The sequence below is a fragment of the Arachis stenosperma genome, chromosome 4, assembly GCF_014773155.1.
Source record: "Arachis stenosperma cultivar V10309 chromosome 4, arast.V10309.gnm1.PFL2, whole genome shotgun sequence".
Classification (NCBI taxonomy): domain Eukaryota; kingdom Viridiplantae; phylum Streptophyta; class Magnoliopsida; order Fabales; family Fabaceae; genus Arachis; species Arachis stenosperma.
The window spans coordinates 116,422,551-116,439,004 of record NC_080380.1 but is presented as its reverse complement, the minus strand read 5'-3'; the positions used below and the strand labels follow the sequence as shown (position 1 = coordinate 116,439,004).

Sequence of the window (16,454 nt, the reverse complement as noted above, 5' to 3'; positions counted from 1 at the left end):
ATATTAGCCAACAAAGTAGTGAATGAGCAAGATTAAGAGAAAGAAAAGGAAAGGATGTTGGTTGTCAATCTTTTTCCGTATTCTATAGTCTCTGGTTTTCATGGAGAGGTAATTTTAATGTCCTGGATTGCTACTATAAATGCTAGTTAATATTAAATAATCACTGTTGGATTACAACAAAAACTAGTAGTAATTTTGTAGATTGACAGCAGAGAGAGGATGGAAGAAAGTTGTGGTTTATCATTTCCATTTCAAACACAAAACTTATTCATCACTAGTTGTCTTTTGTCCTTACACCAAACAATTATGATAATGATTTTTCCCTTTTCCTCTAATGATTTTCTTGGAGAAAATATACGCTTCTAGCGTATTACGATAGTTAGAATTGAGCTCTACATAGTTCATCCATCTTCCTTATTTGTGACATAATGCAAAGCACAGAAGATAAACCCAACGCTAGAAAAAGAATAAAAACGAAACATTGGTTGACAGGACCAAGAGCCATTCTCCCTCCAAGAATGTCCGTAGGTAGTTTCTTTTTAGCATGATGACATGGCCATGTGCAAATAAATAGGGGCACATTTTGTATTTTTGTCATTTTAAGCCGGGGCAAATTCAATAAAAATAAATATACAGTTAACATTACAGATTACATCAAATTTAATTTTGATGTTCTGATAGTGTAAATTATTTTAAATGTATATTTAATTACATAATGACACATCAGTAAAATAATTATATTTTACATTGCAAAAAATACTCTACAACCAAGTGATTTACTCAACCAAGTCCAATTAAGTTGTATAACAGTTTATCATATTCACGCGCGCTTCTTCTTCTTGTTCTGTACACGCGCGCTTCGTCTTCTTTTTCTTCTTCTTCCTGTTCTGTATACTGTTACTTCGTCTTCTTCTTTTTCTCTTTTTTTTTTTCATATTTCTCTTTCATTATCATCGCTGTCGTCACTACCGCCATTGTCGCCACCTCCTCCTCTTCCTCCTCCTCCATCATCATTATCGTTAGAGAGTAAAATAAAAAGAATTATGAAAAAATAAAATAAGAAAAAGATAAAGAAAAAAAGATGAAAAAGAAGAAGTAAGAGTAAGGAGGAAGAAGAGAAAGAGTTTTGAATTATGAATAATTTATCAGAAAAATAACACCAAAATTTCTTAATAATAACATATAGATATCTTGTTTTGACACCGAAATTCCGATGTCTCTTTAAATAAATTTCAATGTTATTTTTATTTCTAGCAAGAATTCAATTCAATAAGTGTGAATCTATTTTCATTTAACTAAATAAGATTGCAATACATACATGTTCATTTAATTTTAATATGAGAAGCAATACTCCTAAAAGATGTAAAAGCAAAAAAAAAAAAGAAAAAAAAAAGAATAAGAAGCAAAAAAAAAAAAAATACAGCATTACAAAAGAAATTTTTGTGTTTTGTAATAAAATTTCAATGTTAAAATTATAAAATTTTGGTGCTATTTTTGTTTATGGCAAGAATTCAATTAAATAAGTGCAATTCAAAAATTTTCTGTCACAGTAAAAAAATTTCAATTTTATTTTCTGATAAATTTTACATAACTTAAAATTTCTCATCTTCTTCTTCGTTATCATCATCATATTTTTTTTTTGTTTTAATTTTTCATAATTCTTTTGTTTTACCCTTATAATAAGAATAAAAATAAGAAAAAGAAAAAAATCAAACAAAGAAGAAGACATACATAATGCTGCAAAAATCACCAAGAGAAGGAAGAAAAAAAAATACAACAATAAAAAAGCAATAAAAGACTGACGATAACAAGAAAATATATAAAGAAGAAGAAGCACGGAGGAGAAGAAGAAGAGCGCAAAGAAAAAGAAGAACGCGAGGAAGAAATGCGGGATATGAAAAGGTAGCGTGTTTACACGCGCTAATAATAAAGTTGGTTTTTGTTTGGTTTGAACCAATTTGGTTGGATTTGGTTATTAAAAAGGCTTGAATGTAGAGCATCACTATTTACATTGATAGCATAAATGGTCATTCAAAAGAACGGATACGATTCATTGGACGATGTGTAAAAAGTACACTTTCTCGGTGATTAAAATTAAGCTCAATTATATTTATCTTTTTTTTTCTTAATACATTCATTTTATGTAAATACAATACCCTAACTTTTGGTTCCAATAACATGTAAATGAAATTTCAATCTTTAGTTTATATATATGATAAATCTCTAACGGTTTAATTTCTTCTGGTTTTAGACTCCTAAAGAATTAAAACTCAACTATATATTTGTTGTAGCAAACGAATAGAAAAGGATCAAAACTCAAACTATAAAAAGTTACAAAATTTAGATAAAGAAAGAAAAAATTATGAAACTTATAAGTATAATACAACTATCAAGACAAAACTTACAATAATTACATGGAGCCCTTTTTCTTCTTCTTTATAATATAGTGCTTTAATAGATTGTTTTCCATACACTTTTATATTGTTTTATTTGGTGGTTTATTCTCTACAGGTGTTGGTCATATATTTTGGCTTAGGTTCTTTCATAAACTTTAATGTGCGCTTGAGGCTTTGGCGTCGTGTCTAAATTTTAAATTTGATTGAGATTCAGTAGTGAATAAAAACTTTTGAAAAATATTGTGTGCAAATAAAAATGACAATGAGTAAAGTAGGATAGAGTTTAGGTTCAATTCTAATTCTATTCGTGGGTTAATTTTTCAATAAAACTATTTAACCCTATTTTATTCGCGGATTTATAAAATGTCAACCCTAATCCTACACGGCCTCAATATAAAATCTGATAAATTAATAAAATTAATTAACTAATAAATTAATTATGAGTTAAAGAAATTAAGAAGTAAATTTTATAAGAAGTAAAAGTATTTAAAATACGAATTTAAACACTAATTTTAAATATTTTTTGCCCGAAATTAGGCCAACATGCTAAACTAGTTGAACCGGACTCAAGGCTCAACATATATAAGCTAAAATCAGCCACTCCTTCTCCTTTCTTCTTTATGATTCACGCTGAGTTGAAGAAGGAACGGAAGAACCTAACTTCCATTTTCCAATTCAATATTCTTTTGTCCATAATTTTTAATTCGGAGCTCCAATCGTCACACTGTTTGTGGCCATGCATTCGTCTCACTGAACTCTTCAAATTTATTTGAACAAAGCGGTAAGGCACTTTATTTTTCTTATCCAATTCCCTCTTTCATTCTATTTTCGCATTTTAGTTATGGGTATTGAGAGATCTTCATGATTTTGATTGTTTAGGTGTAATTTAGTATTGGGTAATCATTAGGTTTCATCCCAATCTTCCGTGGATAAGGTAAGAAAACTCTAACCCATGTAAATTAGTGAATTAGTAAACCCTAGTATTGATTATGATGAAATTGTATGAAATTAGATTGAATACATGTGAATTGAAGTCAAATTGGTGCACTTGAGCGCTTGAATTGGAGCCTTGGTGGCTAGGACTAGCTAAATTGGCAAATTAAATACTTGGAGGCTTGTGGAAAAGAGGTTTTCGGTAGTGTTTGAACTTGGGGAGAAACCAGCCAAAATATGGTTTCGATTTCTTATAGTTAATATATAATGCTGTGTGAAACACAGGCTAGTAACCTTTAAAATAGATTTGAATTATATGAATTGGTTAATTTATGAACGAAAATTGTTGAATTTGGTGTTGAATGTGTAAATTATGAAGTTAGTGGTTTTTGTAAGTAAAATTGTTAATTGAAGTTGATAAAGTAAAATTAGATGTGATGAATAATAATTGTGATGTTATTGAATGATGATGAATTTGATTTTTAATGATGATTGATGGAAAATTTTGGTTGGGATTTGAATGGTGGATTGAATTGGTTTGAAAGTGAGAGTTTAGACTTGGGTTTGAATGGGTTGATAATTTGAAAATGATACTTGTTAGGTGTTGAAGGATTGAATTTGGTATGGTTGTGCTGATATTGATTTGGTTGTGAATAATTTTGGTTTGAATTGTGAGTTTTGGAAAACTAGAGGATTTGTAATTTTTGGTAAAAACTAATTTTTGACCAACTTCGATGGGTTATAACTTGGCTTTCGGACTTCTAAATTTGGTGAAACTTATTTCAAATAAAAATTAGATTCGTGAAGTTTATAACTTTCAAAGAACAGACTGAAATTTTTTTTAACGAAAACGTTATGCGCGTTTGAAGTTTGGTGAAAAAAACTTTTTTTTAGCTTAACATCTTTTTGGAACAAACCCATGTTAATGCGTACGTGGAGGCCATGTGTACATGAGAAACTGGCTCTGTCCAGCACTCATGCATATGCGGAGGGCATGCGTATGCGAAAAGGGCAAGTTTTGAACTCTCGCATATGCGGCGTATGGCTTGCGTATGTGAGCAAACCTTCCGCCACGAATGGTTGCGTACATGGAGGTGTCTCGCGTACGTGACTATGAAAAATTTAACAATACATGCGTATGCAGAAGGCATGCATACGCATGACATGCATCCTATTTTGCAGAAAATGTATTTATGTGTTTTAAAACATTTTTCTAGCGTTCTAAACCTCTGTAAACACTATTTAAGATTTTTCTAGCTAGTGATTAGGTTTTGGGATGAGCGAGAGAGTATTGAGTGAAATAAAAAGGGTATTTTTGGTTATGAATTTAGAGCCGATGACTTAGGACTATAGAGTATTGTGGGTGGATTAGCTAGAATGTTTTGTGGAATGTATTTGGTGGATTAAAGAAGACATATCGGAGTATAGTGGAGATAAGTTTAAAGAAGCATATTTTGATTATGAAAATATATTTTGATTATAAAAAACTAATTTGGGCATGATTGTTTCATCTTGAGAACTCTTTCTCGAAAGTACAACCCCTGTGAGATGGTGGAAGGTCAAGATCCCCTTCTTTGCTCCTCCTAGTATTGTAAAATCACCTCCAGCGAGATAGTGGGGGGTTAGGATCCCCTCCTTTTGAGTGTGTGGCCCAATTGCACTCTATAGGGAGAGGGACGTGGGACTTGTGTTGAGAGAAGCTGGGAATGTGTGTCAAGAAGGAAGGCACGTCGGGCTTGTGACTTTGGCCGTTAGGCGTGCAAGATCACATGAGGGGGATGCCGCCATGCCGGACTTGCTTGTGCAGCTATTAGGTGTCCATGTTGGGCTGAGGACGACTGCCAGACGTTTTTGTTTGAATGCTTGGGCATTCATTTTGGGCCCGGTTGAACTGTCCTTGAATCGTATATGTGTTTTCTTGTCAAAAAGCTTCAGTTCTTGCTTATTTTGAGACAATAACTCTTGAAAACACAAAAACACTAACCGAACTCCAAATACTTGATTATTTATAAAATTTCATTAGAAAACATAAGAAATTTGATTAAAACCTAAAAAAAATAAATGAAAAAGAACCCTAAAAAATTACTTAAGATGACGTATCCTCAGAAGTGCTCGCAAGGTGGTCGCAAAACTCTCGTATGATAACCTAATTGAACTCAATACTGAAAAATTAGAAAAGTTGTCAAATACCTGGCAATTTATAAACCTAACAAGCCTTTTGCAGCCTAAGATCCGTAGTTCATCTACCCAACTTTTTTCTTGAAGAGTCTGAATGATTTCTAATAAACTGTTAGTAAAAAATGGCATGTAAGGTTAACAACCATAGTTTTAATATTATTAGTTAATAAAATGAAGTAGCATAGTAAAAAGTTAAATGAAGTAAAAACTAACACTAGTTGACCCTGCTTCTTAATAAAAAAGAAAATAACATAAAAAAAGTGTTCTTTACCTCTTTTTGAATTCATAATTCAAAATGAAGTAACCCCGACCCTCCCCTTCTCCCTCTCCCCCCCCCAAAAGAGAAACTAACTAAATAAAAAGAACCACTCATACCAATTAATCAATGGGATATATGAGTTAAAATTGTATAAAAATTTACGCCTGCTCCTTATACGACAATAACAATTTCTTATGTATACACAAGACAACAGTCACTGAAACCGATTCAACAATTAACAAAACTCCTGCATATTCATATTCATATTTATAAACTAATTCAGAAAACCAATTCAACATATGAATTCAACCACTGCCATTTATTTTTAATCAGCTTATGAACCAATCAACAATAAAATTCACATCAATAACATCAAGGAATCAATCTTAAAAAAACTAAAAAAAATAAAATAAATTATCACCTGTTATTCTAGAGGCAGAATGTGGACGACGAGCAGCACTTCAAGTAGCAAGGGAGGGACGGAAGCGCGGCACGACGAGACGCGAGCAGTGGAGCACACCAGACGTTGGGTGCAGTGATGGCAGACGAGCAGAATACGAGGCAGAAGGTGATGAACACGCGAGGGACGACGAGCATGCAATGGACGCCGAGTGGAGAAGACGCAGTGAGATAGGACCGTGCAATGGATCTTGTGGGAGCTCAACAAAGAACTTAGGGATAGGGCTATGTGAGTGTGGGGCAAAATGACAGTTTTTTTTTGGAATTTTTGAAATATGGAGATGTCCTCAATTAGGTCTCCTACTCTAATGGTGAGAATATTTATTTTTTTAATAGAATATTCTGTTATTTCAAACGTTTTTTTCACGGTAAGGACTAAATTGAAAAAAATTATATGGTACAGAAACTCAATTAAAAAGAAAAAAAAGTATATATACTTAATTAAAAATTCGATAAAACTATAGAAATCTGCAGAATAATCAAACTTTTTTTTACTTTAAAGTATTGATTTTTAAGCATTTGTCTAAAAAATATATAAAAAAAATATACTTGACAAAATCACTAAAATGAGAAAATAAAAAAATTTCATTTCCATAATTGGATTGTTCATTTAAGGAAAATAAAAGAAGGAAAATTCATCGATTTATTATGGGTGGGGGTAACCGGGGCCTGGCGGTGTTGATGTGGGTGGGGGGTCAGGGGCGCAATGGTGGATCAGCAGTTAAGCCACCAATCATAAATGCTAAATATTTTGTTCCCAAAGTTTAATCGCCCTCAGAAGTGGGACCCGCACGAATCAGATAGGAGCGTCTTTCCTCCAATCCAAATTTTGAACCGCACGATACACGAGGCCCCATCATCTCTCACTTAATTACAGCCGTTCGATTTTACCCTTTCCTACATCTCGAGGAATCCAACAGCCCACGTTTCATGTTTGAGTGTTTGACTCATCACCCTTTTGGAAATATGCCAATGCCAATTGCTAACTCCTAATTGCACCTCTGCCTTTAAATTTCATCATCAAACATTAACTATGGAAATTGAATGATTCTATTTTATGTTTGTTTGATAATCAAATTAAATTAATGGATGCAATTTGTTTACTGAAATTTTGTTTGGCCATTTCATTGGTTGGTGCTGCATGTGATGTTGTGCAGGTGTATGAATGCTGAGAATGTTTTTCTACATTTAATAATGTAAGAATAATATGGCTGATTTGTTTTTTAATTTCTTTTTCATGTACTACCAATTAAATTAGGATTTTTTTTATGAAAAGAATTAAATTAGAGCATTTCTAACAATAATGTTTAAAAAAATTTACAAATGAAAATTATTTAAGTTTTCAATTTAATTCCTCAACTAATATCTTTAAAGTATTAATTAATTAAATAAACCAATTTAGTAATTAATTTATTAAGTTTTTTAGGTTTAATTTAGATTACTTGTTAATGATTTTATTAATATAAAACTTAACAATTGTTAAATTCTTTGAACATTTTAATGTTCATTTTCTTAACAGATTTTTTTTTTTTTAATTTTGCCAAGGAGTGCTTAAAGAATTAAGTCACCTATGTTAGAAAATATTACTATTTTTATACTATATATATATTTAATCGGATAGATTGAATAATTTCCAATCTTAAGCATTAGATAATATATTCTCACACACCACACATTTATACACATATTTAAATGTTCTATCTATTTTTTGGCCACCATCAAGATTCAAATTTACGTGCTAACATATTAAGAAACACCATATATAACCGCTCAATCAAAATCTCAATTGCATAAATATTTTAACATCTTAATAAATTAACTAAATCCTTGTAAGAAAAAAAGATAATGGACCATATGGTGCTCCCATTTTCACCTTTTTTGATCATGGTGAATTGGCAAATCCGAGCACCTAAAAAGGGAATAGAGCTATTAAATCTAGTACTATATGCATTCGAGTTTGAGAGTTACATGGTCAAAAGTGGAAGAATATGATGGGTGATTTGCGTCATGATTGAGCTCATTTGAAATTTATACCGTAAATGCAAACAGGGACAAGAAATAAATGCGATGGAGAGTTTCATACCAAAAGCGTGACCGAGGCTTTTTATATGCATTATTTCCATATCATTATTATTTTTAGGCATAATTTTGTGTTGCAATTCAAAGTTCTTTAAATAGTTATCTTATTCAAAGTTTGAACTTGGATATTTATTTTTCTTTTCTAGATATGTCCTATCTACCATCACAAAGAATTCTTGAAGGTGAGAATTCTAGATATGTCCTATCTACCTCAATTTATTAAGAATTTTGAACATTTCAAGTACTTATATTTCATATTATTTAGGATATCATACTATCTTTTCAAGTATCTATATCTCTATTAATTAATTTACAGTATTGTGTACTAAATAAACATTTAAGGTGAGAGGAGTAAAAGGTAAATTTAACCTAAATACTTAAAATATTTTTAAAGTTCTAATATTTTTTAATATATATATATATATATGAGGAGTGCTATGGGTCAGTAATATTTGTGATTTGTTGTCATCGAGTAGTTATTAATGATGTTTTTAATGGTATGAGATTTCATCCGATGGTGTGGGATTACTCACTTTTTTTTATGGTTACATGCTGACCAAAATTTAATAAAATTGCTGGCCTCTAGACTTATATATATAGAGAGAGAAAGAGAGAGAAAGAGAGATAAAAACTATAAAAAAATTATATATACACAAAAATTAACTATTAAATCAATTATTATGTATTTTTATATAAATATATATAGTTTAATTTATTTTTAATATATATATATATATATGTATATATTTATATATATATTTAAGGTAAAATACTTAGATCATCCAATTGCATACAAAAATTACTAACATCACCCAAAGTAAGAAATGATTAGTGGATCACCTAAAGATTTTTTCTATGTAAATCGAATTAGGTAGAATAGATTTATTAGGGCAGCTTTAACTACATATAATTCGAATCAGGTTAGGTAGATTTAGCACACTATTTTGAAATCTATAGTAATTTGAATTAGCCTGTTTTGAATTAGTCTATGATTTTGTGCCTATAGTAGTTTAAAATAGGTGGTTTCGATTTACCCAATAATATATCTAACCAATCTAATTCAATTTATATAAGACCCTCTGCTCACACTAAGTCTAATTCACCTATTTCGATTTACATAGAGCCTGATTCTATATAATTTGAATCCATTTCATTCGAATTACATTTTACCAACCTATACCCCACCAATCCAGAGAAAGCAATGCTGCCTAGCATAATGAAAGACGACCCAAATCGGATTTACCGCTTAGATGGAATCGCACATATCGCTGGTAGTGTGTACGCTGATATTAGTACCATGAAACGTTTTATTTTATGTAAGAAAAACCCTATGTGTTAGTTTTGATTATATCAGTTAGATCTTGTTTATCAACATGATTAAAAGGTGTAAACTTGTAGTAGTAGTTAGAAGTTTGATTTAGTGGTCACAATGTGTTAGAAGTCATTTACTGATATTAAACTGTTTAGAAGGTGAATATTATAATTGATAGAATCTGTAAATCTCGATGAGGGATAATATAATTAGCTAGAAAGATAGTAGAGTGTTAAAGTATACTAATAAAAAATAGATGTTGGATAAGAGATTCTAAGGATTTAATAGAAGTATATGGTTAAAGTAATAAGACAATTAAAAAATATCCGCTTTAAATAAGTTATTTTTTGTAAAATTTTGGGATTATAAGAGTATTTTTTTGATGTCATGCAGCCCATTGCTGCATATCGAGTATGAGGAGGCAGACGGTATGCCGTTAGATGATAGGATCATGCCATATGTCCAGATGGCTCGGCTGGCCCATCTCACGAGGCTCAATGATCACTGGTTCAAGTTGGATGAGCCGTTAGTCAGTGAATTTGTGAGAGATGGTGTCCAGAGACTCATACCTTTTATCTGCCGTTCGGTGAGTGCACAGTTACATTACAGAATGTGGCCTACCAGCTAGGGCTCCCAATCGACGGTCACTATGTCAGTGGATGTTTGACAGGCTTCGAGACATACATCGAGGGAGGACGGCCGGTGTGGGCGTGGTTTCAAGAGTTGTTGGGTGTGATGCCGCCACCTGACTGCATCGACAAGTTTACTGTGAAGTGCACTTTGATGCAGCAGACCTTCAGTCACCTTCCAGAGGGGGTAGGCGAGGAGACAGTCCGGAGGTACACCAGAGCGTACATTATGATGCTACTATCGACGTAGATCTTCGACAACAAGTTCGGTACTCGTATGCATATCAGATGGCTTTCATACGTGGTGAGGTTAGAGGACATGGATAGTTATAGTTGGGGATTTACCGCTCTGTCTTGGTTATACAGGTGCCTATGCCGTGTAGCCATCAAGAATGCGGTTAAGTTGGTAGGACCTCTAAAGCTCCTCCAATTAGAACCTCCTCATTTAGAGACCACATCTACAAGCTTTGTCAACAGCTCAGGGGTCCTCACCTCCGAAAATTGCCGATGACAATGGAACAACACTTCTAAATCTTCATCATTGCCTATGACAAACGAATCATACTTCACATCATCCCGCAAAATCGAGATCAGAATTCTGTAAAATAATTTCTCTATCCGTTTCAAGCCTTGTAGACCCAATTTTTGGATTATATTATCCTTAAACTCGGTGAAACTCGTCGAAACTCTAATGAAAATGCTAAGTGGATCCTTATCCGTAAACTTAATTCCAGAACGCATTTTTTTTCTTAATCGACCCTCTATAGTGCACCAAAACAAAAAATCTCTTATCACTAGCCATTGTGAGGCTCACTATGATGGAGAACTCACATTCCACAACTATTTATACACATTTGTTCTCTTCTAAATCGAATTACTCTGTCTCTATTTAAATATGTTGCTAAAACAATAGCAAATCTACTTGACCTAATTCGATTTATGTGTTTTGATCTCTAACAAGATAAATCGGAATAGCCTAATTCGATTTACTTGGAGTCAAACCACCCATGCATAAATCTGAGTAGCTTATTTCAATTTACTTGATTCATCTGTAAATCTAATTCGATTTATATGCGGTCTAATAATTCTACTTAGTTTAATTTAATTTATAGTAAAAATTGTAAATCAAATTATTATAATTCGATATATATAAATAAGACTTTTAGGTGATCCAGATACCATTTCTTGCTTTAGATAATATTAGTAATATTTGGCTCCCTTTTAATTTATTCAAATATTTTACCCCATATTTTATATTATTAATAGGCAATTTGATGGTTGATTTTTTTTTTGTGTATAGCTCTCACGATTCTAAAAATTATATAAATATACCTTGTAATAGGAAAGAGAAAAAAATTTCTACCCGAATAGGGGGCAACTTCATTAAACTTAAAACATGTGGAGCAACTCTAATGCCAATTCAAATTCCAATATTATAGATTTAGGAAGATTAAGAGAAACCCATTTCGAATTTCTTAATGTAATAAATAATAATGTCAGCAGAACAATTAAATAAACCGCATAAATTGAATTCAAATCTAGTCTAGTGTTGTTTTTTTATCTTTGGTCTATGTCTTCCATTTTCAAACATCTGAATGCCAAACAGTCAACTACGGACAAAGTTGCACGCAGCAATAACCACCACCACCGCAGCTTCCAACATTGTCATAGCAAACATAAGATCAAAATCTTCGAGCACATTCAAAGCACAACACACCAATCTACCTTGTACATGTGATCTGATTGATTGATTGATTGATTGATTCACCTCTCTCTCTTGCTGAGTTTCTTAGCTTATTGGAACTTTGAAGGCAACTTGTGTTGACACCATATCCATTCATTCTTAGATCCTTGTGATACCCTTTTGGCTCATCGTTCTGATTGAAAGAGTTCAACTTTGGAACTTGGTGCTTGAGGGGATAATCAAAGGTGTGATCTTCTGAGTTCTTGTTTTTAACATCAGAAGAGGCTTCTAGAAGCTGAGGTGATGGTGATGAAGGAGAGAGATGAGGAACTTGCCTTGTTCCTTGAGATGAGGAGGAAGGAGAAGGAGAATGAGAAGAACAACCTGCTCTTTCTCCAAGACTCTGAGGAACTTGATTTGTCCAATTTGGGTATGTTTCTTTTTCTTTTATCTTTTTCTTCACGCCCCTTTTCTTTTTTCATGGTGCTTTATTATGTGAGCTTATGCTGTTGTTCACTGCAGAATCCAATAGAGAGAACTCTACCATTCCTAAGATCGTATCTTCAGTGCCTCCTAGGAAGACTGGGGTTGAAGAGTTCTTGAATTCGGAGAATGATAAGTCTGATTATGATTGGTAAATTGGGTCTTTTAAACTTTTTGTTAATTGTTTAATTTGAGTCATACTCTTATGAGAGTATCTAGATCTTGTAGATTACTATAATTGGATTCAAAAGGGAATTTTAATTAAACCTTAATTTTCTTGTGGGCCACTATTTTTATAGCTGATCTGGTGTGGAACTGATAGTAAATCAAAATGGTGTGCTAGTTTAGTTGAAAGTAGTTAAAATAATGAGATGAGAAGTATATAAAAATTGCAGATAATTATTTCTTAAGTTGGCTTTTAGAATGATAAAAGTGTATGATTGTTTTCTTCTTTTTGTTTTTGTTTTTGAGCAGTCCCCACTTGAGATATCTTTTTATGCTTTGAACCTTAATTGTCTTTGTTCTTATCATTATTCAAGCATGATGAATGGCTCATACATTGTTAAGGAAAGTTAACTGCTTTTGTCTACATGAAAATATATGATTGGGAGTTGGTATAACTTGAAATTTCCGATTTCTAATTTTAACATCAAAGTTGATTCTGGTACCTTTTCTGATCCTCCAAAAGAATTAAGTTAGCATCAAGCTTTAGTTTTCAAATATACTCCTTCAAAATATTCATATTGTTGCTGATTTCAAATTGAAACCTTAAGAAGTGGAAAAACAATTGTATTCTCTTTGTGTGCAACACACCAAGTTGCTTCTTATGTAAATTTGGACTTCTCTGCTATGCTGAAATTGTCTAAACTGAATAATATAATCACATATGACTCATTCATATTTTCTGGATTTTTGTTGCATTATAAGCTTTGTCCATTGCAATTGCATCCATCGTTCTGACGAGAAGTTTGTTCTGTTTTAGGCTTCTTTCGCCGCCAGATGCTCCTCTTTTTCCAACTCTTGAAAAGGAACCACATATATCAGTAAAGAGCGAAGCAGAGATTCATAAAACTCGTCCAACGGCATTAAAGCCAAGGGTGTGTATGAACAATTTAATCTATCTAAATTTGTGTATGCTGCAAAACCATAACAATTGGTTGGATGCACTAACCTCAAATTCAATTGACAAGTTATCTTTTAAAATTCCACCTATGAATATTTGAGACATTCTGTTTTCTTTCTCTAGTTGATTTGATATGTGCAACTTTCTTGTTATTATCATGTTACAGGTTTCTAATATCCAAGTAGAACCTAGTTCAAGAACCAAGTCCAATATAGTCACTAAGAATAATGTAACAATGCCAGGGCATGGTTCTTCCACCACTAGTAACAAAAAGCCTTCCTCATCTGGGCCTCCATCCTCGGCTTCCTCGAGGTCTTCAACGCCCTCTAGAAGGTCAACATTACCTTCTACTACTAAAACCTCTAGGCCTTCCACACCTTCCTCCAGGCCCACCTTAACATCTGCAAAGCCTGCAGCTCCATCACTGAGATCATCCACGCCTACTACCCGATCCACTTCCAGGGCCTCAACACCTACTTCAAGATCTTCTTCGACAGCTCCTAAGGCTTCTCAAAGATCAGCAACACCTAATCTTAGATCATCAACCCCATCAAGGACACTTGGTGTGTCTGCTCCTCCGACTAGGCCTTCTTCTGCTTCAAAAGCACGCCCTGCAGCTGCAAAGAATCCAGCTCAATCGCGTGGTATCTCACCATCAGTTAAGTCTAGACCTTGGGAGCCTTCACAAATGCCTGGATTTTCTCATGATGCTCCTCCGAATTTGAAAACATCGTTGCCTGAAAGGCCGGCTTCAGTCACGAGGAGTAGGCCTGGAGCACCTAGCTCCAGACCACCATCATCTTCTGGCGAGGCTACCAGCAATGAAAAGCCTAGAAGGCAGTCAAGCGCGCCGTCCAAGGGGCGGCCTTCAACTGGGTCTGCCTATAGTGGTCAGAGCTCCTTGCATGCTTTGAGTAGAGCTCGTTTCACTGATGGCGACGAAGATAGCCCGGTTGTCATTGGGACAAAAATGGTTGAAAGAGTTGTGAACATGAGAAAATTGGCACCTCCTAAGAATGTTGATCATCACTCTGCCAACAACAATTCTAATGGAAAATCTTCCTCTGGTAGCTCTGGATTTGGAACTACACTCTCAAAGAAATCTTTGGATATGGCAATGAGGCACATGGTATGTTCATAACTTTATGCATTCTGTTTCATATGTGTCGTTGAAATAACTGCCTTGAAGTAAATTAGTACATTGAGAGTTTTTGCTGTAAAAAATTAACTTAAGCAGAAACGTTAAATAGGATCTTGAAGGTTGTGATTTTCATAGCCGGGAACTTCACGATTAGTTTCTCTCTCTTTCCCCTTTCAGATATTCATCATGATGGAAGTTTTTCTCGTCGGTTAGAGAGAAATTGAAAAATGTCGTTATCAATGGGCATAGAGAGGACAATCTCTATAGGTGTCTTTTCTTTTAATTACAATTAGACAAGAGTAGAAGTTTATATTATAATAAATTTCCAACATTTGCCACTCTCTAGAAGTAACTCACTCCTACATGTGTTGCTAAAATACACGAGTAAATAAGATTACTTGAGTTATGTCTGTTTCATATTAGGCAAGGCAGTTACCAAGTTATCTCCGGTTTCTTTTCTTTTTTGGCAGGATATAAGACGAAGTTTTCAGGGAAATATACGGCCACACGTGACAAACATTCCAGCCTCTTCCATGTACAGCGTGAGATCCGGTGGTTCCTTGAAGAGCAAGGCAGCTGGTGTTTCTGATTCTCCCCTTGCCACAAGCAGCACAGCGAGCTCTGAACCGATATCTTGTGACGGAAGCGAGGTTGAAGAGAGCAATATTGGAAGCTAGAGGTGAAATTCGCCAAGTGCTCTTGCCATTTTATTTTCTTTGCTGTAGAACAAGCGCCAGCGCATTTTGTGGAATCATGTTCCTGGCAAAATGTACTAATGGTTGAGCCTCTCTTCTCTGTGGCACGAGGATTGTTTGTACAAGACATTTTACTTCAAAGTTTAAATTGATGAGCTCGTTCAATTGTTTTATTGAACACTAAATCTGCTGAAAGGTTCACAATTGGAATCTAAAACAGGTTTAGGCTTAAATAAGTGCAACAGATCAAATTTACTTGAAAATGGTTTCTTTGATTTTTAACAAAATAATATCTCTTGTTTTCAAGATTTTGTAAAAACAAAAGTTGAAATCATTAATCTGTTTTTATTATGCTTTCCTAAATCTTGTAAAAGTAAGAAACATTAAGAAGAAATCAAGAGATTATAACAGAAAGAAAGCAAATCCTAAAGTTTCTTATGGCTGGTTTCTGTCTTTGAAGGTTTTTCTTTTTAAGTTTTAACAGACTTAACTGTTTAGTCTTGCCTTTTATGTAAAAAAAAAGAGATGAATGATTATTGATATTTCATCTAATGAGGTTTTATTTTGTTGGATTTCAAATCATGTAACTATAGTATATTGGATTTCAATTCACGTAATATAATAAAACATATAAATAATAATTGATATTTTATCATTATTAAATAATAAATTAGAATAAAAAATAACATTAAAAAGGATTAAAAATATTTATTGTTAGAATTTGTGCACATTCACAGATTAAAAAAACTAAAGAATAGATCGACATGAGTATAAATATTTTAGACTTATTATCCAATTATATTGCAAGAGTATCCGTATTGTATGTTTTAGACGTGTCTGTACTTCCTAGAGTTTACCACAATTAGTAAATATTGTAAAAGCTAATTGATATGATCATTTGATAAAGACAAATCTCATATATAGGTATAGTTTTAACTAATGCTAAAAGCAAGGATATTGTAATTGTTTTTTTGGACACAGTGAAATGTTTTCAGAATTTGTTCTCTGCATTTAGTAAGAGCTTTTTATATTAAAATTGAGAAAGTATGACGAGCCAATATATTTAATATACAATGTGTATAA

The 16,454-nt window shown here is 33.1% G+C and overlaps 1 protein-coding gene across 1 annotated transcript; it reads left to right on the top strand.

Annotated features, from left to right (window-relative positions):
- Positions 1–11,787: 11,787 nt before the first annotated feature.
- Positions 11,788–15,556, top strand: LOC130976490 (cell wall protein DAN4-like). Its single transcript, XM_057901362.1, has 5 exons — positions 11,788–12,359; positions 12,452–12,563; positions 13,395–13,509; positions 13,702–14,664; positions 15,147–15,556. Exons 1-5 carry the CDS (start codon positions 12,233–12,235, stop codon positions 15,351–15,353), a joined length of 1,524 nt encoding a protein of 507 aa, XP_057757345.1. The 5' UTR covers positions 11,788–12,232; the 3' UTR covers positions 15,354–15,556.
- The last annotated feature ends 898 nt before the right edge of the window (positions 15,557–16,454 follow it).

Excerpts from the sequence above, each read along its gene's own strand:
- LOC130976490 (XM_057901362.1), top strand. The coding sequence starts at position 12,233 with ATGGTGATGAAGGAGAGAGATGAGGAACTTGCCTTGTTCCTTGAGATG. Across the intron at positions 12,360-12,451 it reads ACTTGATTTGTCCAATTTGG|AATCCAATAGAGAGAACTCT; the intron begins GTATGTTTCTTT and ends TGTTCACTGCAG. Across the intron at positions 14,665-15,146 it reads ATATGGCAATGAGGCACATG|GATATAAGACGAAGTTTTCA; the intron begins GTATGTTCATAA and ends CTTTTTTGGCAG.